This window comes from Saccopteryx leptura, chromosome 6, assembly GCF_036850995.1.
Source record: "Saccopteryx leptura isolate mSacLep1 chromosome 6, mSacLep1_pri_phased_curated, whole genome shotgun sequence".
Lineage (NCBI taxonomy): Eukaryota > Metazoa > Chordata > Mammalia > Chiroptera > Emballonuridae > Saccopteryx > Saccopteryx leptura.
In genome coordinates, this window is record NC_089508.1 from 9,797,347 (window position 1) to 9,821,789 (window position 24,443).

Sequence of the window (24,443 nt, forward strand, 5' to 3'; positions counted from 1 at the left end):
CATAGGTTCCCGACCCCTGAGTTAGATGCTAATGTGGGTTGAGTTTGTCAATTTACACTAAAACTTGATAGAGTATCTGGTAGTGGCATCTTTTTTTCTGAGTTAGAAAGTGGCCTATCAAACAGGAGATTGTATGTTTGTAATTTAAGTTGTGGTCACAATTAAAGTAAGGAAGTGTGACCTATTGGCTGTGTATTAGGAACATAAAATAAGTTCTCATTGTATTTGTAATGTTAACTTTTCAATATAGAAATGTCTAGGTAAATACATAGTTTGGCTAACTCAGATGTAATAGTGGAGCTGTAGTGAATTTCAAAGTATGATATTATCAGCTTATTGTGGTCATGACACTTCTAGAAAAGAGGTAACTATTAATTAGACAAGAGGAAGAGAGTGATGTTGGTGTATTCAATTTACATTTTACTAGGTGGCAGAATGGAATGGAATTATAAATGAGATTATGAGGTAGTTTAAGGAAGCACAAATTGCAATCTAGGAGATAGGGGGATAGATACTAAAATGCTCCTGTAAAAGCATGATACTTAGCATAATGTTTAAGTGTTTTTAAAGTCAGATTTTACTGGGGGGGATGTAATTTACTGCCAAGAATTCTCCCTTATATTGGATTATACTAACAACTTCTTAAAATTTCCAATTGTATTAGAACACAGTAAATACAAATTTTAAAGGGTATCTCTTCAGACATGGACTGTTTTCTTTACTCCCAGTAGATAACTAAATTATTTTATCAGGGATCTTATTCTGATAAGTTAAATATGAAAGTTTTGTTAAATAGGAAATTTCTTAAAGTTGGTTTTTAAAACTGAGTTGTATGTTCTAAAATATTCTCTCTGATTGCTTTTAGGTTACCTAGGGTATGACTTAATACAGACTTGGAAACTGAAAGAACTTAGAATCAGCATTTTGAGGTAAATATGTACATACTTAAATAGTGTTAAGGTTTCCCCATTCTGCTTTGTTAATCTACCCGCAAGATAAATTTGTGTGTGGAATGAGAAAGTTTAAAGGAATGCCCATTAAACCAGTGTTTTTCAACCACGAGTCACTCCCTAAACAACTGGGCGGCACTTGGATAAGCGAAAGGCCCACGGCCAATTTGTCCTGCACCTGTGCTGGTAGAGGTGTTGCAGTAAGGTCAAGGAGTCTGCTGTCAGATCGAACAGAGGCAACGTTCGTTTCTCAGTACTTCATGCTTCCTTAGTTTTCCATTTCTCTCTTAGGAGAAAACCCCTAAATTTAAATTTCTCTACAATATTAACACTGATGAACTGTGTTCTTGAATTCTTCTATCACAAATGAATTCTGTAAGAGTATATAGTGTGGATTTAACTGTTCTTTGAGTTTGTGTTTTTAATTTCATTTTGAGAAATTAAAATTGCTGATACCTTTTATACACGTATTGAAGACCTGTCATAGGTGATTTGGACTTTCCGGCCAAATTATCTCTTCTGGTAACCTTTGTCATTTCTTTTGTGTATGTGGATTTAGGAAATACAACATACTTATCCTTTTATTTTTTTCATTTTCCAAGTTGTTATGTTCAGAATTTATTTACTTTATTTCATTTCCTTGTATTTATTTTAGAATCTTTTCTTGAACTCCCTCCCCCCACCTCTTGGAATTAGACCTGCTATTGTTCCTTCTCTTGTTCTTTGCTTTAGAAAACTTAATATCCTAAAATAATCCATATGTCTTTTGTTTAAAATTTAATATAAAAACAATGGCCTTTATTCAATTCTTCATATCAATAAGGTACTCCTATAGATGTGTTTATATTCATTTTAAGTATAGGAATCTTACAGTTGGCTATTTTTGCATTTATTTTTAGAGCAGAAGCATGGGCATGCTGTGATTTTCCAATAAACTGCTATCACAATGTCAAAATGCAGTTCAGACAACAGCAACACAGAGGTCTCAAACATTAAAACGGTAAATCAGCAATTTATCCTATGTGGAAAGTGGAAGAGTTTATTTGCAGGTTGTATTAAGTTGTTTCTGAATTAGTAATACTCAGAATGAAACAGCCTTACCAATTTCATGAGTGTAAATTGTTTGACCAGAAATTTAAAATCTGTGATTGGAAAACAGTCTCGTAAAGTGAGTATGGGCTCAAAGCAGTTAACTAGTTCATCTCTGTTCTGTAGGCTCTTACCAGTGGGCACTCAGTTTTTCATTGTGGCTAAGTTAAGGGGAAAAGTTTATTTCAAGATGCTAAAGAAAGTAAAAATTGGCAAAATTACAGGTTTTCTGTTTTCACATTATTGGATTACCTATTGAATTTTTAAGTCTTGGACTTGGTTTCCCTAAACAGGAAATATATAACTGAGGCCAGCCACTGTGTACTAATAGAATGAAAATTAACCTTATGGAAACTATAACTGGGAGGGCTAAATCACTGTCCTCCATTTCCGTGCAAGTCCTCTTGTTCTGCACTCAAGGCTGGGAGGACTGGGTGGGTGTGGATTCCCAAACCAAATATAAGTATTTTTTTGAGCTATGATTCTGTTTTATACATTATTGTGTGGACATTCACGAATCTCTGATTTGCTTCATCAGATACTTATTTAACTGTATATATGGTGTGAGGACCAGGAAATTTAAGAGCCATGGAGAATGAGGCTGTATATCTTGTTCTTAGGGAACATGTGTGCCAGTGAAAGAACAAGGTGTATATCCTGTCTCGGAATACATGTAATTGGTATACATTAGGAAAGGCAGAGAGAGGCTGTTTGAAGGTTTTTATGCTACTCACGTGGACATTGCTTTCATTCTGCAAACCTGCATTGTTTGTTTGCCCCGTCCCGGGTGATACAGATGTGTGTGAGACACACAGTTCCTATACTCACGGAAATCCTAGGCCATTTGGTTGTATTTATTTACTTTCTACAACTCTTTATTTGGAAACTATTTCAATTTTATGGAAAAGTTGCAAGATATTATCCATTTTGGCTCATTTGCTTATCATTTGTGCATACATATTCTATCTCTATGCTTAGTTCCCTTTTCTGAGCCATTTGAGAATAAGTTGCATATATCATGGCCCTTTACCACTTAACACTTCAGTGCATGTTTCCTAAGAGTAAGGATGTTCTTTTACATAGTGCATGGCCATACTGCACGGCCATACAGCAGGAAAACTCCTGTGAGTTTCACAGTGCTGGTCTCTGCGCTTTAGCAGTGAACTCAGTAATGAACTTCATGGCATTGCTCTGCCGTACTGGACCCAGTCTGAGACTAGTTTCTGCATTTAGTTGTCATGTCTCTTGATAGTTTTCTTCAATATGGAAGATTTTCATAGTTTTTCTTTGTATTTTAATATATTTTCAAAGAATACAGACCTTCCTTTTTTAAAAAAGAATAGTCCTATTTTTTTTTAGACAGCTTTTTGCTGGAGTTACTAATTATTGTCATTGCTGATGTCATCTTTATGAGAAGAATTGGTGACCGTGGTTGGGAGGAGAGGTGGCTGGGTCCTAGCTGTATGGGATGGAGGTAGCGCTATTTGGGCATTTACACTGTTGCTGGCTTCTCCCCCCCCCCCCCCCCCAAGATTTACACTGATTTCCTGATACTTTCTGCCTATCTGTGCTTTGGGTTGGGTGAAAAGTGAGTGAGGGGTCAGGCTTAAGGATACATAACCCCAGACAAGAAGCAGCCTGGAGTAGGAGGCAGAAGTAGAGAGGGGTTCCAAGGAGGGAGCCGGGCGGGGGCTGCTGCTGGATCTTAGCCTTGGCCTTGACAGTGACCTGTTGAATTTTAGGTAAAATAGTTTTCACTCTGAGTTCTTGGCAGTTGTGTTGAGTAAAAAGCTTGAATGATGGATCTGAGGGTGTGCATCCTGTGGGCCTGCAGAATGGAGAAAAGTGAACGCCTCGAGTGGGGGGAAGGAATGGCTGCTGGGGCTGTGATTCACTGGAGAATGGGCAGATTGCTTCTTTGACCCAGGTAAAATAATGACTTGGTAGTTTTCCAGTTTGTACTCTGGGACACTTGGCTTGCCGTCCTCCTCCGAGAAAGGTAATGAGAATGATTGCACTGTCTGGCCCACAGATGGCACCTGCCGTGCTGGTGCCCTTGGCTCCAGCAGCCATATGCCCTGTTCCATGTACTCGAGGTCATACTTGTGTTAGTTGGATGGTGAGTTCTGCTTAGCTGAATTCATCTCTGCAATCGGCATTTGTATGTGTCTGTGCAGGAAAGAGGACTGCACTTGGGACTTCTTGTTGGATTAGCTGCATCAGCTGAAGTCACTGTGTTGTACCATGGTTGTAAATTCAGCATGTCAGGAGATTCAAAGTTTTTGTTGTCGAGGAACAAAGAGCTGTATTCTTTCTTTTCAGTTTCATAGAGTAATAACAGAGGATACTCCAAAGCAGTACAGGGAGGAAATTCCCTTCTATGGGGCAAGTAAAGTCCGCTGATAGTCAGGAAAGCTGAAGATGGACTTGGACATAGAGATCTGAAACCCCAACCCTCTATGTGCAGGTTAGGGATTTTAGAAAGACTCAATTTTTATTTTGTCATTTTATAAATCAAAGCTATCTTTGGGAAAGAAGACATGAGATACATAAGAGTGCTTAGATACTATGAAAAAAACTATCATTTCACAGAATGGTGTGACTTGTTTTACTTTGGGGTATGGATAATTTTAAAGATACATATTTAAATAGTCGATCATCTATGCTAGGTTGTTAATTGAGAAAAGACCTGTGTTTTGGTCTTTTGATGAAATAACTGCATGTTGGCAGGCATTTGAATCTTTCCCCTGTACAGGTACAGTGCTATGTGCCTTCTGTACATTTTCTCACTATATTTTCAATAATAGCATCATAAGCTTTACAAATAATATTTGAAATATATTTATGCATTTACTTACATGTATTATATACAGATATGTAGAAAGGCAGCATAGTATACATACTGTGGACATGGTTCTGTGTCAGTAAATATCAGTGTGTATTTTCGTCACGGATTCAAATGTTTCGTTATAGCCATACCATAATTTACTTAGCTAATTATTTATTAATACATTTAAAGTTATTTCTTGTTCTTAGTAATAATGCATCAATAAGTGTTCATGTACTTACATGTTTGTACAGTTGCCTAGTTCTTTTAGACAAGTTTCTAGGGATAGGATTGCTGCTGGGTTGGAGAGAATAGAATACTTGACTTTTAAAACCGATCCTCCTTTAAAAAATAGCAATCAAGAAAAAGCTGAAAACAGTTAGAGGAAGAGTTTGAAAGGCCCATTGGAGTGATAGTCTGATGTTTCTCTTGTTGCTGTGCTTTCTTTTGTTTTAACCCTGCATGGTTGTGTAATGGTACTCTTTTTCCCTTTGTAGTAAAGCTGTGCTAGAACAAAATGCAATGAGAGAGACACTGGATGAATGAAAGCCTGCTTTGCAGCCCCTCAGCATGGCAGGCCTGCAGCTCATGACCCCTGCTTCCTCACCAATGGGTCCTTTCTTTGGACTGCCATGGCAACAAGAAGCAATTCATGATAACATTTATACGCCAAGAAAATATCAGGTACTAATGAGAACACTAATACTGGAGCATTTTCACTAAAATGGAATAAATTAGCATATAGTTGACACAACTTATAAAACTCATTTACCTTTTCAAGCTTTCCTTTTCTGATTAATTTTCTTATTCCAAATACCTTTATTCTTAATAGTCCTTTTCTTTCCTAACATCTGCTGGGTAATTGGTTTGATAGTTTTATTTGTCAAGTTTCTTATTTTTTACCCCCTCTGGAAACCTCCCTGTTCCTTAATATCCGTTTGGATGTGTCTGTCCTCATGGACTGGGTAGGAATTGAGATTGGTGTGAACAACTCTGAGCTGGCAGAACCACGGTTACTGTAAATTTAGTCATTTATATCATTCTAAAGAGGTATTCTGTCCGTGCAGAAGTCTTTCTTAGAGGAATTGTAAATGCATTTCAACATGTTTATACAACACAGTTATATATAACAGGCATTTTAATGCCTCTGATTATTACTCGTATATACAGATTAGAAAACATGCTTTTTGGCCAATTTATTGGAGGAAGATTTTAGAAAACAGTGGAATTTCCCAAATTAAAACAAAACCAATGTTCTAACTTTCGTACTTAGATAAGAAGTGTATAATCGTTTTCCCCACTGTGTTTCCAGGTTGAACTGCTTGAAGCAGCTCTGGACCGTAATACCATAGTCTGTTTGAACACTGGCTCAGGGAAGACGTTCATTGCAGTACTACTCACTAAAGAGCTGTCCTATCAGATCAGGGGAGACTTCAACAGACATGGAAAAAGGACGGTGTTCTTGGTCAACTCTGGTAATAAAAAATTATTTTATCAAATGGTATGGAGGAAATTAGATGAGATTTTATGGTTAAGCAGATTTTCTCTGTGGGCATTAGGTTCAATTCTTAAAAAAATGTGAAGAGTTTGATGATAGTGTGCTTGTGGAAACTGATAGCAGAAAAAGAAAGTTTGTCTTCTTTCTTAACTTGATAGCGTTTCTCTGAAACGTTAGCCACGTTATTTCATAGGCGTTAAACTAGCTTTTCTTCTCAATGTAATTGCATTTAATTCTGACTCTGCATTTCTTTTGAATGGATTACTGTTGGAACATAATCTAAATTGTGACAGTTACTTTGTTTTTGATATTTTAGCTTCACAAAATACATCAAAAGGTAGCTTGATTATGAGATTGATAACTTTTTGATTTATTATATTGCTATACTAGTTGTAGCAAGATATATGCTTTTTAATAGATCCTCAGTAAGTTTAAAATACTGGTTTTTATGTGTTTGGGATTATACATTAAAATAAAAAGGACAAGATGTGAACCTGAGCAGATCTAGTTCCTAATACAACCATGTCATTCCTCAGCGTGTGATTTGTTTTGTGCTCTAAGTATGTATTAGTCTACTTTATTTCTTGGTGAAACGATCTGATTTTATTGAAGAAATCAGGAGGGGTAGATCTGAAGTATTAGCATGCAGCGTAAAAATTAAATTTTTAGGTTCGGGAAAATCAGCTATAAAGAAGGAATCTGTTATGTACAAGGTTCTCTGAAGTGAGTGACAGAGGCAGGGCAGTGAGTCTAATAGGCGCATTTTAGAAATATCTTAAGTATAAGTGGTTAGGTATACTACATAATAACGAGGATTTCCTTAACTGTTTAATCATTAATAGTCCAGAGAACCAACTAGAGCAAACTTTCACATTTACATGGAGTTTCTATTTTTAATTAGCAAACCAGGTTGCTCAGCAAGTGTCAGCTGTCAGAACTCATTCAGATCTCAAGGTTGGAGAATACTCAAACCTAGAAGTAAATGCATCTTGGACAAAAGAGAAATGGACCCAAGAGTTTACTAAGCACCAGGTAAGACTTGTAGAGAAATTTTACTCTATAAATCCCTACAAGTCGTTGACTTCATTAATAAGATGACCTGTAGCCTTGTTGTCAGTGTTGAACTTTAAAACTCTCCTTTCCTGTGCTGTGTCAGCCCAGAAACTAGCCCCATGCACTCTCTCACTGTGAGTCTCACCCCAAAGCCAAGGAGACTGCTAGTTTCTGTTGCTTTACTTCATAGAAAAGAAACAGCTTTATAGTGTGACTTACTTGCTTGAAAAGCACCAAATTCAGCTACGTATTTCCAACTTGCAGATGACCTGCTTTCAGAAAATAATACTCTTGACTCTTGAGTTAAATGTCTTGAAACTGGAGATAGTTCTTGGTTGTGATCGTTGATGAAACTTCCTGTAACTTAATGTTTCTATGTAGTCAGCATGTGTTGAACGCCTTTTGTGTGTTGGTGGTGGATATGAAGTGGTTAAGAGCTATTTTCTTCCTAACCTTTTACAGTCTACATACAGTCAACTAGTATGTCTCATGTATGGGATTAAGTTTGCATTAAAAAAGCACTTAAATGTCCTCAGAATGCTAAGCTATAAAAGAGAACACTTAGCTTATGTCATCTTTCAGACAACCTTGTCAATTCAACAGAAAGAAAAAGGAAAAAAAAGCAGTGTGTTCTGTGATTTGATTAAATCGACAGGTCTCATCATTCAAAATACGAATGTAGGAACCTGAAAGCCTGAAGTAGATTTAATAGATTTATCATATAAACATGTTCTCCATTATCATATTTTTTTCTTGTAGTTTCATGTTTTCCTAGTTCTCTTTCTTGGTTCTAATGTATGAGCCTTCCATATATTTAGAATTTTTGTTTTAATTTTGACTAATGGGTTTCTAAGTTCTCATCAATACAATGGCTCCATAATCTGCTTTCATGTAAGTGCATCTGGGCAGGTGGATGGCACATTTGTTTGTATACTGGTGTCGATTTTATTTTAGGTTCTCATTATGACTTGCTATGTCGCCTTGATTGTTTTGAAAAATGGTTACTTATCACTGTCAGACATTAATCTTTTGGTGTTTGATGAGTGTCATCTTGCAATCCTAGACCACCCCTACCGAGAAATTATGAAGGTAAGTTTTTATATTTTATAAGTCTTAATAATTCAAGTCAAATTACCAAGCATGAACAGTGTTTTTATAGCTCAGACACTTTATTAGTTACCAATCTTGAGAACTTGGTTCCAGTGTGTGAATGAAAATAGTAAATTAACATAGACTCTATACTCTATAATAATAAACTATAATACTTATGGTAAATCTAAACCTGTAATAAATTTTTAAACATAAATGAATTATATAATCTGTTATAGCATATTTAAACCTGCCTTTTTGATAAACAGCTTTTAAAAACGCTATGATAGTTCTATAAGTAATATTTTTAGTATTTGTCAGTATTTTTTACATGTTTTAATATGGTGATGTCTCTTTTGGTACGGCCTTGCAAAATGAATTTTTTACTGTCACTACCTTTTATTATGTTAGCTCTGTGAAAGTTGTCCATCATGCCCTCGTATTTTGGGACTAACTGCTTCCATTTTAAATGGGAAATGTGATCCGGAGGAATTAGAAGAAAAGATTCAGAAACTGGAGAAAATTCTTAAGAGTAATGCTGAAACTGCAACTGACCTGGTGGTCTTAGACAGGTATGCACATACGCTGGGCTGGTGTGGTCAGGTGAGCCAGAGCTAATTCTGCGTCTTCTGTGCCTTTCACATCAGCGCCTTGCAGGTCGGACCTGTTCAGTAGAAAACAGTGCTGGTAAAAGGAATGAGCAAGACTAGCAGTTCTTTATCAGGACAGTTACTTGCGAATGCAGGGTTTAACCTTATTTTCACGGAGACTGGCACATTGAGGTATTTCTGCCTTAAGAGAAAATATTGCATAAATGTCGGCCTTTCGTGCTTGCTGATATTGACAAGGACTGGGAATGTGGACAGTAAATTTATGTCCTTTTCTGTCAATGTGTGTGCTTTGTTTTTCTGACCTAAATGTTCCAGGTGATGATTTGAAAGAACATTATTCAGAGAATTCAGTATTTTGCATTATGCTGTAAAATAATTGGAAACACCCTGTAGTTTTGAAAATGGGTATGAATTTCTGAGGAAGATGTTTATGATTTCTAGGTTTGTCTTTTTGAGGAGATTGCTTTTTGAGTTTCATCAAAACATAACACACACACATAAACAGGCTTTTTGATTTACATTTGTGGAAGGGAGCCTGTATAAATTAGGTGTTAATATAAATGTAACTAATTCAATTCATATTGAAATACCTTTATATCCATATCAGATATAGTCTTTCATAAAGCTAAAAATTACTAGGTGGTGGCTCTTGGAACAGTTAATAAATAGAGACGATTCATTCCTCAGATTATGGATTTAAGTGAGACATGGGTTTTGAATGCTAGCACTACTCTTTGCGAGCTGTGTGACTCCAAGTGAGTGAGTTACTGTTCTTGAACCTGTCAACCCTGTTGACAGTGGTTTCAGGGGGTTCTATAATGGTTAATTACACTGACACCTAGAAAACACCTTGTAGTGTGCCTGTCATTTGGTAGATTTTTATAAAAATTCTCTTTGTAGAATGAAAAGAAAAGGTAACTTTCAGGTTTTAGAACTTAGGTATCCAAATGCCATATGAAATACAGATCTCATAACCTTTAGGACATGTTTTTGATTTCCCTGAACCAAAAGGGTTTATGATATAGCAGTAAAGGCTATATTGTTGCAAATTTTCAAACTGAATTAGATTGGTCCTCATGGACTACTGAAGTCTTCAAGAAAAGTAGAGATATTAGAACATTTAAGTAAAACTGTTAAGTGATCTGTTGACACTAGTTCTCTAAATGTGGTTCTTTGGTTAAGAATAGATTCTGGTTGAGAATAATGAAAACTGTAGTATTTAAATATGTCTTTACTGTATTTTTTTCCCTTAATTCCAGTATGTGCTTTTAGAATATTACCTGCTCTTCTGGTTGTCATGTTTTATGAAAGGCATGCGAGATCTGAGGAATGATATTATAATAGATTGAAAGTTGGGGGGAGTTTTAAAGGGAGCTTTCCCTGTGTTAGAAGACATTAAAACACATTAAAAACAAAACTGATATTTGCAAATGCTAAAAGTTTCAAATAGTATGGAAATGGATCAATTTAATGAGAACACTATTCCCGTGTGATCTACCCCCATCCCTGATTTCTGCTTCTGAGAATTAATCATAATTAAAATTACTGAGTTTCTCTTTCTTTCTCACTCTTTCTGACCCCTCCCTCCCTCTCTTCCGACTTTCTTTCCCTTTTCTTTTCTTTTTTCTTTTCTCTTTTTTCTCTTCTCTTCCTTCCCTTTCCCTTTCCCTTTCCTTCCTCCTCTCTCTCTCCCTCCCCCTCCCTTTCCCCTTCCTTTTTTTTTTGAGGGAGAAAGACAGGAAGGGAGAGAGGGTGAGAAGCATCAACTCATCAGTGCTTTCACTTGAGTTGTGCATTGTTTACTTCCAAGGGAGAAAAGAGAGCAAGAAGCACCAACTCGTAGTTGCATTCACCTTAGTTGTACATTGATTGCTTCTCGTACGTGCTTTGACCAGTCTGTGCCAATGTCCCCTTGCTCAAGCCAGTGACCTTGGGCTATTCTGCACTTGACATTTGGGCTCAAGCTGGCAAGCTTTGGGATCTTGTGGACAATTCCCCTGCTCAGGCCAGTGACCCCATGCTGACAAGCCCATGTTCAGGGTCAGGTTTTGCACTGGGGACCTCAGCATTTTAGGTCAATGCCTTATACACTGTGCCACCACCATTCAGGCTCATTACTGAGTTTCTTGAGTATTTTGACCAACATTGTTACTAAGGGAGCAAAAAATGAGTCTAAACTGAAAAAAACAAAAAGCCTAGGATAATAAGGAATTCACAAAATTTGTTGACTGTCAGCTTTCTGTAGGCATTCCTTGAGCCCTGACAGGCACACACACAGTATGGCGACAAGTGAGGGCCACTTCAGGCAGGCTTGGGAGCCTGCAGTTATCCTAACTGGGTGTGCAAGCAAACTGAGCAGAGGAGCCTTTTCTACATAGGGGATGATCAGGCAGTAGTGGATTTATCACAGTATCGACAACTTTTGTTTCTGATGTTAAAGGTATGCTTCTCAGCCATATGAGATTGTGGTAGACTGTGGACCATTTACGGACAGAAGTGGGCTTTATGAAAGACTGCTGATGGAATTAGAAGAAGCACTTAATTTTATCAATGACTGTAACATATCTATACATTCAAAAGAAAGAGATTCTACTTTAATTTCTAAACAGGTAAGCATATACAAAGTAAGTATAGGAAGTATAAAAAAGACCTATTGCCTTTTAGTATTGAAATGAAAATGTTTCTCATGAGGCTATCTTCTACACATTTTAATTAAAAGCCTTACCTTCTTGTCTCTGGACATTTTCTATTGAACATATATTGGGTGAAGTTCACTACCACCTGACAGACATTTCTATTAAGTCTAGACCTCCATGATTTAAGATATGACTTAGATTCATGTCATGGCTACTTAAGTAAAAGGAGTGAGTCAGTTTTTTAATTTCTTGGTTGGATGAGTTAGCTCCTGCTCAAACCCTTTGGCTAAACAAATTCTCCCTTCTCCTTGCATATAACTGGATCTGAGCAGACCACCCCTGAGAGGGATCCAGCTTTGAGGACAGGTCCCTCAGGGCAGTGGTTCTCCAAGTGTGGACCCGGCCCAGCAGGCCCAGCGCCCCTGAATCTGAAGCTCTGGTGTGGGCTCTGCTGGCTGCTATTTGACAAGTCCCCCAGTTTTCCCGGTGCATTAACACTTGAGAACCATTGCTCTGGGACTTTGCAGCATTTGTGAATGTTAGCACTGGGTTGAATCTGCATCTTAGTTTCTCTCACTGATTTTTTTCTGAAGCAGCAATGCCTAGATTCTTCTCAGCTGTTGAATTTTCATTAAGTTTATGTTCTTTATGTTCAGCCTCGTACATCTTCCACTTGCCTGCAGAAGATGCCTGTGACTCGTTATGCCTGTGACACTCTGCTCTGAGCTAGGGTTGGAAGGCATGGTTCTTGGGCATAAAGTTCAAGGGCCGTTGTCTGGTTCTTTGATACCTTAAATGAAATGACTCTGCTGTGGAATTCCTTGCATAGTTCCTTGGAAGTAAATAACTCAGTTGTACTTCTAACTAATTACATCTAAAATTAAGTTTCTTTTAATTACTATTATTTGATTATTTTGCTGGTGAAAACAAAAGAATGGTTCTGTGTGTATACACACACACACACACACACACACACACACACACACACGAAAATGTAACTTGAAAAGACCACGGGCCTTTCCTCCCAATCTTGAGGAATTAACCTCAGTGTTTATATTAGTGGGGTGAACTTATTTTGAAGGGGCAGATGGAAGACCGTGTAAACCCCACTTAACCCCACAGGGAAATGCCACACGATTATTGTCTAACACTCGGCTCTCCACATCCTTTTGTAGATCCTGTCGGACTGCCGCGCCGTGCTGGTGGTCCTGGGCCCCTGGTGTGCCGATAAGGTGGCGGGGATGATGGTGAGAGAACTGCAGAAGTACATCAAGCACGAACAGGAGGAGCTGCACCGCAAGTTCCTATTGTTTACAGACACTTTCCTACGGAAAATCCATGCACTATGTGAAGAGCACTTCTCACCTGCCTCACTTGACCTGAAATTTGTAACTCCTAAAGTGATAAAACTGCTGGAAATCCTGCGCAAATATAAACCATATGAGCGACAGCAGTTCGAAAGCGTCGAGTGGTACAATAATAGGAACCAGGATAATTACGTGTCTTGGAGTGATTCTGAGGATGAGGATGAGGATGAAGAAATTGAAGAGAAGGAGAAACCAGAGACAAATTTTCCTTCTCCATTTACCAATATTTTATGCGGAATTATTTTTGTGGAAAGAAGATATACAGCAGTTGTCTTAAACAGGTAAATCTCAAGGAGGCACCTTTCCCCGGGGAGAACGTGGCAGCGGCCATTTGCTCTGCCAGGTGGCCTGCTGGCATGGCGTTCCGAGCCAGAAGGGTGCTGTGAGCGTCCCGAGCCAGAAGGGTGCTGTGAGCGTCCCGCCTCGACACCACCACTGCGGGCTGGCACGCGGGGTTCACGGGGAGGTGTATCCAGTGGCTTTCCTGAGGGCTAGGGTTCACACGCCTGAGAGACTTTCTAAAGGACACGAAGCTGTTCTAGTCCACCTATTGATAGGATAGAGAGCAAGGACAGCACAGTGCAGGCGCAGGAAGCCCCCTCTGTGTGGTGTGCGGTGTTCGATTCCAGGATGGGTGCTGTTCCTTTGCGGGGTCTGAGGCGTGGTGCTGGGCATTCCACAGCGAGCTGTCCCCTGAAGGAATCTCTGCGTCAGTTTCCCTCGGTGTTATTGTGGCTCATTTTTTACCCTAGCAAATGTTGATTCAGGTTTACAAGCTTGTGGTGGAAAAAGTTTAAAACAACTGGATTTGCAGTTTGAATTGGTTCGTGGACTATATATATTACCATTTTCTGAATAGGAGAGAGTGAAAGGTCAGGGAAGAATCTGGAGACTATGGACGAAGTAACGAGACTCCACGTTAGGCTGTGCCCCGCAGAACTGACCTTCCTGCATCACGCTGGCGCAGAGCTGCACTGCAGCTTGTCGGCTGGCCGCCTGGTGCTGCTTCCTCTGGTGTGTGCAGAGATGCTCTGTTATTTGTAAGGACCAAAAAAAGGTTCTTATTTTGTGCTTCAGACAATCTACTTTTCTGTGAGATCCATTTGTTGGCCAGAGGCCATCCCCAAGAGCCTTTTCTGCAAGTAGTGATCTCCGAGGAGAAATTAAGCTTTGTTTCCTGAGGCAGTTTGGGATTTTTTTTTTCTAAACTGCTTCTGACTGGTTTGGGATTTTTGAAAACTTACTTGAGTAACCAGAAATTGGACTCTGGGGTCGTCATCTGGTGGTTTTCAGTCTGGTAATTTTCATAGTCATTGGGCCTGATCTTTGTGATGAATACAAGTAAAATAACTTGAGGTAGTGAATTACACTGAAATCAGAAGTTTAAGGTTGGAAAGGGGGCTTCACTGACTATCTAATCCAACCCACTTATTTTTATAAAAAAGAGAAAGGGCCTCAGGGGAAAGTGGTTTGCTTTGAGTTCAATTGCTAGTCAGTGACGGAGACAGTGCAAGAACCCTGCTCTCCTCCTGCCTCCTGGTTTCCATTCTTTCTGCAGTCACACTGCCCCTGGGTGTCGCAGAAACTAGCCCAGTGCTTCAGCGTGGGGAGGCCGCCGGGAGACAGCCCCAGAGAGGGCGGTGGGATTAGCGGGGGAGGAAGGCATGTCCGCGGTCAGGAGAGTTTTCTGTCGGCACAGTTCTTGGTGGGGCTGGAGACATGCTCCCCGCCCCCTTACAGGATGGGGTAAGAATGAAATAGATTTTCCGGGGCTTGGGGAGGAGAAAGGGGGGGTTGGTTGGTAATTTTTTGCCTTACCACTCTTGTCTTCATGTTTTTAAGTGTAGAGGTGGCCAGTTTTCATTATAGGGGTAATAGCCTGAAAAGTTTTATCAGAAACCAGTTCCTTCCTATTGACTTTGAGGATCAGATTAATTGTGATCAACTCCCATAAAATGTGGCTGGAATTTAGTGTTGGATGATGAATCCAGAGTGGTTGGAGAGTTGACTTTTTATGGGCAGCTAATTAAATATACAATAGAGGTCTTGTTTCAGTTAGCCTTTTAATAAGCTTAGAAAAACTTCCTGAAATCCAGATTCTTTCCTTCCATCAACTTAATGGGAGGAAAACCCCTTCTTCAGTGAACAATTTCATGGAAGTATAAGCTATTGGACTACACAGGCAATTTTCTCCTCTCCTAATTGAAATAACTAAACCACAACTACTTCTATATACAGTGTAGCTATGCGTACAGTCTTCTTTGACCATATATATATATATATATATATATATATATATATATATGGCTAATAGTTTATATACATGTATTTTTTAATTTCAGGATGCTTTGTGAGGTGGGAAGGAGATGTTTTTTTACCGTGTTATGGATGAGGAACTGAGACTCAGTTTAGGACTCCCCAAACTAACACTGGTATTGAGAAAATGGCTTCTGTTCTCTAAGTCTAGCGCTCTTTTCACTGCAGTTCACTAGGTTTGAGACATTGGTGTTGGACAAACCTGGGTTCACATCTGTCCTAAGAACTGCATTTTCCTACTACCGTTTGTTTCCACAGCGGTTGCAGAGCTAGTACAGAGTTCCCCCGTACCTTCACCAGGCTTCCCCATCGCTGATTGTTAAATCTTCTGTTACGGTACATTTGTCACAGCCAAGAAACCAACACTGGTGTATTCATTACTGTTAACTGAACTCCAGAGTTGATTTGCATTTCACCAGTTTTCCCATTAATATCCTCTTTTTAATATAAGGTACCATGTTGCATTTAGCTATGTCTCCTTACTCTCTGGTCCATTATAGTTTCCTAGTCTTGCCTTGTTTTTGCTGACCTTGACAGCCTAGAGGAGGACTGGGGAGGTATGTTGTAGAATGCCTCTCAGTTTGAGTTTGTCTGATGTTTCCCTCAGTGTTAGACTGGGGCCTTTAGGATTTGGAAGAAGACCACCGAGATGAAGTGCCCTTCTCTTGACATTAAAGAAGGGGTTCATGGAGTCAACATAAAACATCACTGGTAATGTTAAACTTTATCACAAGATTATGCTAATGTTTGCTAGGTTTCTCCACTATAGTTATGATTTTTCCCATTTTTTCCTTTATTCTTTGGAAGTAAATTACCAAGTCTAGTTTATCCTGGGAGGGCAGGATTAAGCTCCATTCCTGGAAAGGGGTGGATCTATGTGTATTATTGGAATTCTATTAGGAAAACATGTCTCTCTTCTTCTATTTACCTGTTTATATTTCCTGAATCATGTTCTTATATCAGTCTGGATTCCTGTCTGTTACACTTGGGGTTATAATCTCACACTAGGTGGTTTATTTTGTTGCTACATTGTTGCACGTCGCTGGGGTTGGCTCTGTGTGCCTTTGCTGTGCCCCTCCCTTTGTGTTGTGAGTACTTCCTTGTCCTCTGGTGCACAGGACACCCAGGCACTGGATTCCCTGCGCTGCTGTAGAACCGTTCATTCCTCCAAGGAGTTCCTTTATTTCCCTCACTTTTTAGATGTGGATTTTGTGAAAGTTATTTAACTTCTTAAAGCTTCAGCCTCTGTGTCTGTAAAATAGTAACAATATCCCTCTCCTATTGGGATAGTAATAAGCAAAATTGGATGTAAAAGTGGCTTTCTCACCTAGCACACAGTGGGTGCTAATTCTTGCGTTCTCTGTGTCTACACAGGGGAATACACTTGGAGAAGTGTTAGTTTATCACAGCTATCCTGATAGTGTTTCTGTAAGATTGTAAAATAGTTATATTCTCTGTGCCCACACCTGGGGTACACTTGGGGAAGTGTTAGTTTATCACACTTCTCCATGATAGTGTTTCTGTAAGATCGTAAAGTAGTTACATTTTACTTTTCTCACACTGATAAGAAAATACAAAGAGTAAGGCTGTTGTTATTAAAGGTATTATTGATTACATACTTCAGTACCCGGCAGGCATTTTAGATGATGTGTTTGTATCTTTGAAGTTTTCCTCCCTTCTGGCTGCCTGTAAATTAGCAGGTTTAGTCAAATCACAATTGTCAATAGTACATCCACTAGCTCTTGCGATCTAGCAGACCTTTCCTGCATGGTGCCATGCTCTTTCCAGTATAATCGGGTCGGCAGCGTGCATTGCACCCCATGTGCCTGCCCCGCGGGTCAGCAGCAGCTGTGCTAAGCTCGGTGCAGAGATGGGGGTGAGCATCCAGAAACTGTCTTTGCGGCAGCTTGTCTGCTGAATGTGATACACAGTCGTGATTTTAAAGTTTCATTTTGTTCATAGTTAATTTCGATGGACTTTTACAAAAATATTGGTGTCTGATGGATTTGAAATTAGGAAAACAACAATAACCAGTTTCTGCAGATAGTTTCAGAAGGTTTGTGCACCGGATGGCACCATAGTTGCTTGTACGGCTTGCTGTGGAACTGCTCGCATAAACTGGTCAGAAGCTGAAACAAGTCAGACTTTGTCATCCCGTTCTCTGGTACCTGAGATCTCCGGGCAGTCTGTCCTGCTCGCTGGTGAGCCCCCTGAAACAGTAACCTGTGGTGTTTCTCTGGAGCCTACGGCGTTGTCTTGGGCACATGATTTGGCGTCTTTTCAACCTAGATCAAAAGAAATAACTTATTTCTTTCTCTGAAAGAGAAATAATTTATATATTTTATCAGCTTAGGTACATAGTCTTTAATTATTGCTTATAAGAGATTTTGTTTGTTGATGTGCTTGTTGTCTCTTCTGTTTTCTGCAGTATTTATGTGAGTTTCATTAAGGAGAGAGAAATTTACTTTCGTGCTTCCATTTCTCAGCTAATTGCAGTCTCCCAAACTGATCATTTTGGCAAAGGAAAAGACATTTTTGCCTAGTTAAGAGTAACTTGAAATACATTGTTTTAATCTCTGTTGCATTCAGATTGATGCTTTTACATGAACTAAAATTTGTAAGTACATACTGTTTCTAAGATAATTTCATATTTTAAGTTGCAGGACATGTTGTTTGTTTGCATGTGGCACTGCTTTCTGTTGCAGGTGTTGTGTTTATTATGGTAACTAAACAAAGCTTGGACCATATTAAGGAAGTTTCTGATTCTGAACATTTTAAACACTTGGATTGTAGACAGGCTCTCAGACTAACGTGGGCATTCCAGGGTTTTGCTGATTTGGAGGCAGAAGGATATTTTAGATGGTCACTCAGGGTTTCTTCCAGCTCTTTGATATTAGTCTGTTTCATGTATTTAGAAAAGAGAAAAAAAAAGAATGGTTTGACTTAAAAATGCAATTTTCTATTAGGAGGAATTTATACTATGTTGTATGACTTCAGAAGAACCATGTGGAATCACTTACGTCAGGTGTGGAACCATTTATCCTGTGTGCTGAGTTTTTGAATGTGGATATTTCCAAAATAGCTGTAATGGCAACACTAACTGTTAACCTTCTGTACATGTAATGTGATCTCCTCCTGTAGCTCTTTTCCATTCCTGAGCTGCAAGCCCAGCTGCGGTGACGGGCATGGTGAGTTAGTGCAGAGGAGCAGGAGGAAGAGGGAGGGACGAGAGCCCCAGAGTCGTGCTCTTCCATCAGAGGATGCGCGAGGGGCTCTGGGATGGCGATGCCCAAGGGCAGTATCTGCTCCCCAGGGCCGTGGGCAGTGCCTGGGGGCAGGAACTGTTGGGAATGGAGATGCTTGTCGTAGGCGCAAGTGTTTTTTCCCTGCAACTCTGCTACCAGTGGGACAGAGTGTCAGGGTGGGACCATCAGACCTCACCAGGCTTCTCTTCACACACAGCTGCAGCTGTCCTACGTGTAGAGGGAGATGAGCTTTCCTGCGCTGTCGAGTTTCTCTGTGGGGCCGGGAGTTGGGTGCTTTCTGTGTGAGCATGGCCGCGAAGAGGGGTGACGCTGCCCAGGTCAGGCTTGGGCTTCGGAGCAGCGTGTGGCCTGAAGCCAGGACACAGGAGGAAGTCCTGTTTCTCGGCCTCGCTCTGACCTTCCAGGCCACATTTCTATGTAGTCATCACTGCCAAATGAGAAAGCTTGAGGCAGTGACCATTCTGTTCATCAGTGTAAATAGCTCTCTGTCTGGTATTGTAAGTGTGGGTCCACAGATCTGCTCAGTGAAGAGTGGCAGTGATTTCTGTTCATACTACTTGGGGGAAAAATACCAAGACTATTTTGTTAGATATACTGGCAAAAAAATACATACATTTCTATTTTAAGGGAGATCTTATGAATAGGGTCTAAATTTTTTCCCCTCATCAGTGCTTAACTTTAGAATGTATGTAATTTTCTTAGATTGATAAAGGAAGCTGGCAAACAAGACCCAGAGCTGGCTTACATCAGCAGCAATTTCATAACTGGACACGGCATCGGAAAGAACCAGCCTCGTAACAAACAGATGGAAGCGGAATTCAGAAAACAGGAGGAGGTAACTTCAGTGAAAATCATTGTGCACTGACAGTTTTCAAACATGCGCAGGTCCACTCTGCCCGCAGGAACTGCCTGTCTTCATGGTTCCTCAGCATTTTCTGGGCTATGGAATGCTTGTTCAGAATCAGGGTGGCTTTCTCTTCTGAGGTTGCTGTCTGGTGAATCAGTTTTCTGTCCTCACCGCTATCAGCCATTGCGTTTTCCGTTATGGCCCGGACGGCGCCAGCTGCACGTCCCGGAAGAGCGGCTTGTCTGCCGTCACCCCTGCCGCTCCAGAGCTTTCTGCAGCAACAAGTGAACGCCTTTTCTAGAGAGGGTTTTGTTTTGTTTTTCCATCAAGATTTTGGCTTATTTTCATGCTTTTTAAGATTTTAACAGGAAAACAGCATTGTAAAGATGCAAAAAAACTAATACTGGATAATGTTCTAGCTCACAAACAGAAATGTTTTAATTAAAGTTTGTTATTTAACTGAAAAGTAGAATAATTCACGTTGATGTCATTTTATACATCATAGCTTTATTGATAATATTTCTGGTTTGGGGAGTCCCAGGGTCAGAGTCTGATAGCTCTGTCTAAAACCCAATTAATTTATTATTTAACTTATCCTGGATTGGGAAGTGATGCTATTTTAAATCTAGTAAGAGAAAAGTGACCACTTTAATTTTTAATTAATTCTGATTTCTGTAGTTGAAAATACCCAAGATTCAAGAAAATAATGCCTCGCTTATAATTTTAAATTCCAGCTGATATAGAGCTCTTGGTCAGTTTTGACATACGATATCATTGATGGGGGTCAGAATGCCAGCAGGACTCAAGGAGGGGATTTATTTGGTCCCTTCATTGGCTCGATTCTTTTGTGGTCACTGAAGAAGCCAGCCACTTCACCCTGAAGGCTTTCTGATTTGTACGTGGACGCTTCTGTAAAGTTGACAGGCACTTTGATTTTCAAGTCACATTCAGTTGGAAACGGTAGTTAAATCAGTTTCTTTGCCCATGTGTTCATGCATCTGGAGTTTGTTTGATGTCATCTTCTTTAGCCTGGCCTTCAAATTTTGGGAGTGCCCAGAGTGTATATCAGAAATGAGAGTTGTTGCTAACTTTTACTACATTGTTTTCTTTAGAAATTTTCTTAGAATTGCCTTTTTTGGTGGATTTTTTTTCAGGTACTTAGGAAATTTCGAGCACATGAGACCAACCTGCTTATCGCAACAAGTATTGTGGAAGAGGGTGTTGATATACCAAAATGCAACTTGGTGGTCCGTTTTGATTTGCCCACGGAGTATCGATCCTATGTTCAGTCTAAGGGAAGAGCACGGGCACCAATCTCCAATTACATAATGTTAGCAGATACAGACAAAATACAAAGTTTTGAAGAAGACCTTAAAACATACAAAGCCATTGAAAAGGTAAAATCCAGAAATTAATACCTTATCTTTAAATTATTTTTATGTGCATAGAAATAGATAAAAACAGGTTTATCTACAGAGAATGGCCTCAGTAGTCGTGTGCAATGTGTACATTATAAAAAAGTTGAACATAATTACAAACAGCCAGCAATATTTTATCGAGTGTTTGAAAGCTTACAATAATAAGATTGTAGAAATGGTTATATGGATTATTGAGGAAGAAAGCCTGGAAAATATAATGTTAGTGTGCACAGGAGATTGTTTGAGTTGGGGAGTGATTTGAGAGATCGTATAATAATGAAAGAATGGTTTATCTGCGTGCGTGAGTGTATGTAGGTAGGTACAGTACACTGTAAGCATTGTTATACCTGTATGATGAGTGTCTCCACATGGTTGATGCTGGGAGGAATGCATTGGGAGAAATTTTCTACATCAGGTGACTTTGAAGTATTAAAGCATCTTTAGGAGAGAGAGGTTTCATGTCAAAGGAACTTTTTCTGTACAAAGGATAGCAACCCACATATGGCAAAGAAGGCATTTGTTCTTATCACATATTCTGTGTTTAAAATATTCAGATCTTGAGAAACAAATGTTCCAAGTCAATTGATGCTAGTGAGACTGACATTGAGCCTGTTGTGGATGACGATGACGTTTTCCCACCGTATGTGTTGAGGCCCGATGATGGTGGTCCACGAGTCACAATCAACACGGCCATTGGACACATCAATAGGTACAGTTTGAACTCATTTGCATGGAAAACCTCTGAGTATTGCAAGATTTAAGTCTGAACCTGTAAGTATTGTATTGTTGTTGACCTTTTGCAAACCATCATCAATTTTTCTATTTATGGCTGGTAATATTTTGATAAGAGAAAGAAAAAAGGTGCTTTTTCCTATTCATTCTTCTTTTTGGTCAAGAGGCAGCAACAGTATTGTGCTGTAAAATGTTTAGTTCTCATTGACAAGGTTGACATAATGAAGGTGTGCTTATTTTAATTAGATTTCATTTTATAGTGCTCATTAATATTTTTCTGAATTGTGAAATTTATCTGTGTCATGAATATTGGGAGACATTGAATTTTAATCAGCAATAATTTAAGATGATAAGTTAATTTGTATTTTTGAGTATGTTGTAATTTACTTTGTCTTAGAAATGTTATCACATTTCTAAGAACTAAGAAAGGCAGATACATGTCTAGATTATATATAAGAATAAATTTCATCCGGAGGCAAAATGCAGGAGTGGCAACCATAAGATTTTCTTTTTATTTTCAAACAATTTAAAACTTTTAAATGTTGCAAGAATACTGCAACTCCCGCGCACCCTTCACCCAGAGAGACCCAGTCAAGTTTCATGAGAATGTTCTTTGTAGTGAAGGAATCCCATCCGGGGTCATGGGTTGAGTCTGTTTCATCATCTCTCGTCCCCTCAGCTTGGAACTATTCTTCAGTCTCTCCTTGGCTTTCCTGACCTTGAAGCTTTTGAAGATGACAGACCAGCCACTTGGTGGCCTGTTTTTCAGTTTATGTGTGCTTCTCATGCCTGGACCTGGGTCAGGCATCTCTGGCCAGCACCTGTCTCATTTCCCTTTGTCAGGCACTTGGGGGCAGTTGGTGCTCCTGTTGGCAGTGCTGACTTCAATCACCTCCATAGGGTCCGCCAGCTTTTGCAACTATAAAATTACCTTTTCCCCCTTTACAATTAGTGAGTAATTTCGGGGAGAGACTGTATAAAATTTATTCCTCCTCCCAGTTTGACCCATTGCTTTAAAAATCTCTTGATATTTTTTGCCTAAATTGATTGTTAGTTCTGTAGAATGGTGATTTTCTAATTCCATTTTCTTTCTGCATTTATCAGTTGGCCTTCTACTGTAAGGGAGAGCTTTCTTCTGTCACTCAGTGTGAACTAATGGACTCCTGTTTTATTCAATGGGTTATAGTCTATTATAATCTATTATAAATAATCTCATGTATTATTTATTTTGATGTTAAAATTTTGGCCAGTGGGAGCCCCTTCAGACTAGCTTCCATGTCTTTTTAACATGTCACTGATATTCTCTGTACACTTCCTTATTTAATGGCATACCAGGATGTTCTAGACCAGTTTTACAATTGCCAGTCTGCAGACTTGTGCTGGTCTGCGAAAGAGTTAACCACCCTGATGTTGTATGAAGATCGTAGACCCAGTGATCTTAGTCGAATTCAGTTACACTCAGGGTGATGCCACTTATCAGCTTACATCATTGATGAAAATACCATTGAAGTTGTCTTAGACATCTTTGGAACTTGCAGCCTCATTCAGACAAACTTTTGCATCGTGCAGAGCACTTAAGAGTCATGCACAGTAGACAAAGCATTCGGACAAACTTACGTAGTCAGTGCATTGTACGTGTGGAGTGCGGAAATCAAGCACCAGCTTGTACCCTGTTGCCCTGTTCTGCACAGTGAGATAAAGCTGTATTCATTCTGGGTTTCTGTTCTGGCCGGCTAGGTCACAGGTCCTCAAGTGTGAAAAGGTAGAAAATCTCTGGGCTGGACTGAGCTCTTATTTTCTCTGCCCCAGACTATATATTGGCTGTTTCTGCAAAAGGTCCTGGTTCCTTTTAGTGGTGAATGAGTGATGTTTATAAACAAAGATCTGAACATTAGAGGTGTTCATTGCCACTAGAGGATTGCTGCTACCAGACTCTTTAGTAGACAGAGCTAGAAAATACATTTATGCATGGACATATGTATTTCACATATGCGTTTACATCTGTATTTCTGTATCTGACTGCTTACTTACCTGTTACCTACATTTTTAGTATGACACCAGAGGGTTCATTCTAGCTTTCCTCTTTTCCCATCTTGTTCCTGGCTTCTTCGAGAGTGAGAACTATGACTCCCATTGACTTTTATGTCACATTCATCTCTCTGTATGGAGCCTGTCTCCTGCTCTGCAGGTCTGCCATCATGTTTGTTTGGGTGCCCCGCCTCATTGCTCAGGCCCTCAGCTTGTAGGGCTGCTGCCCATTCCAGGGCCCTTCTTGCCTGGGGCCTGGCCTCTCTGGGTTGCCTTCCTGTCCCAGCAGCCTCCTTGCTCGGCCTCGGCTTCCTGTAAGCTAGCTTCTTGCCCTGTGGCAGCCTCCTCCTGTGCTGCTGCTGCTTGTGATCTTGTTCTCAGGCCTTCCTTTGTCAGTACTGGGCTGGCCCTCCGCCCTCATCCCATGCCTTCCTTGCACAGGCCCGGCAGTGGCTGGCAACGATATGCTTGTTAAGGAACAGACACTGGTAGTGTGTTCTCATAATGGATTCAGAACATTTTCTGCGCTGTCCATCATGGTGGTCACTAGACATACGTGGCTAAATTCAAATTTCAGTTTTAGTGAAGATTAAATAAAGCAGTCAGTTCTCTAGCTGCTCTCTCCGTGTTTCAGGGGCTCAGTGTCTGCCCTGTTGGACAGTGACATGCATCATCGCAGATATTTCTATTAGCACTGTCCCATCTTTTTGAAAGTT

At 39.7% G+C, this 24,443-nt stretch overlaps 1 protein-coding gene across 8 annotated transcripts in view; it reads left to right on the top strand.

The window, feature by feature from the left end:
* Positions 1–24,443, top strand: part of DICER1 (dicer 1, ribonuclease III) — a 69,746-nt gene that overhangs the window by 19,162 nt on the left and 26,141 nt on the right. For 2 of the 8 annotated variants that reach the window (XM_066343407.1, XM_066343409.1), the window contains exons 2-12: positions 866–929; positions 1,850–1,950; positions 6,179–6,341; positions 7,266–7,396; positions 8,372–8,506; positions 8,918–9,078; positions 11,558–11,726; positions 12,929–13,401; positions 19,405–19,537; positions 20,704–20,946; positions 21,522–21,676. In XM_066343407.1, the coding sequence (XP_066199504.1) occupies positions 1,897–1,950; positions 6,179–6,341; positions 7,266–7,396; positions 8,372–8,506; positions 8,918–9,078; positions 11,558–11,726; positions 12,929–13,401; positions 19,405–19,537; positions 20,704–20,946; positions 21,522–21,676 (1,817 nt within the window). In that variant the 5' untranslated portion in view covers positions 866–929; positions 1,850–1,896. Of the gene's footprint in view, positions 1–865; positions 930–1,849; positions 1,951–5,363; positions 5,551–6,178; positions 6,342–7,265; positions 7,397–8,371; positions 8,507–8,917; positions 9,079–11,557; positions 11,727–12,928; positions 13,402–19,404; positions 19,538–20,703; positions 20,947–21,521; positions 21,677–24,443 lie in introns of all 8 variants that reach the window. The other 6 variants (XM_066343408.1, XM_066343410.1, XM_066343405.1 and 3 more) reach the window with 4 other exon arrangements.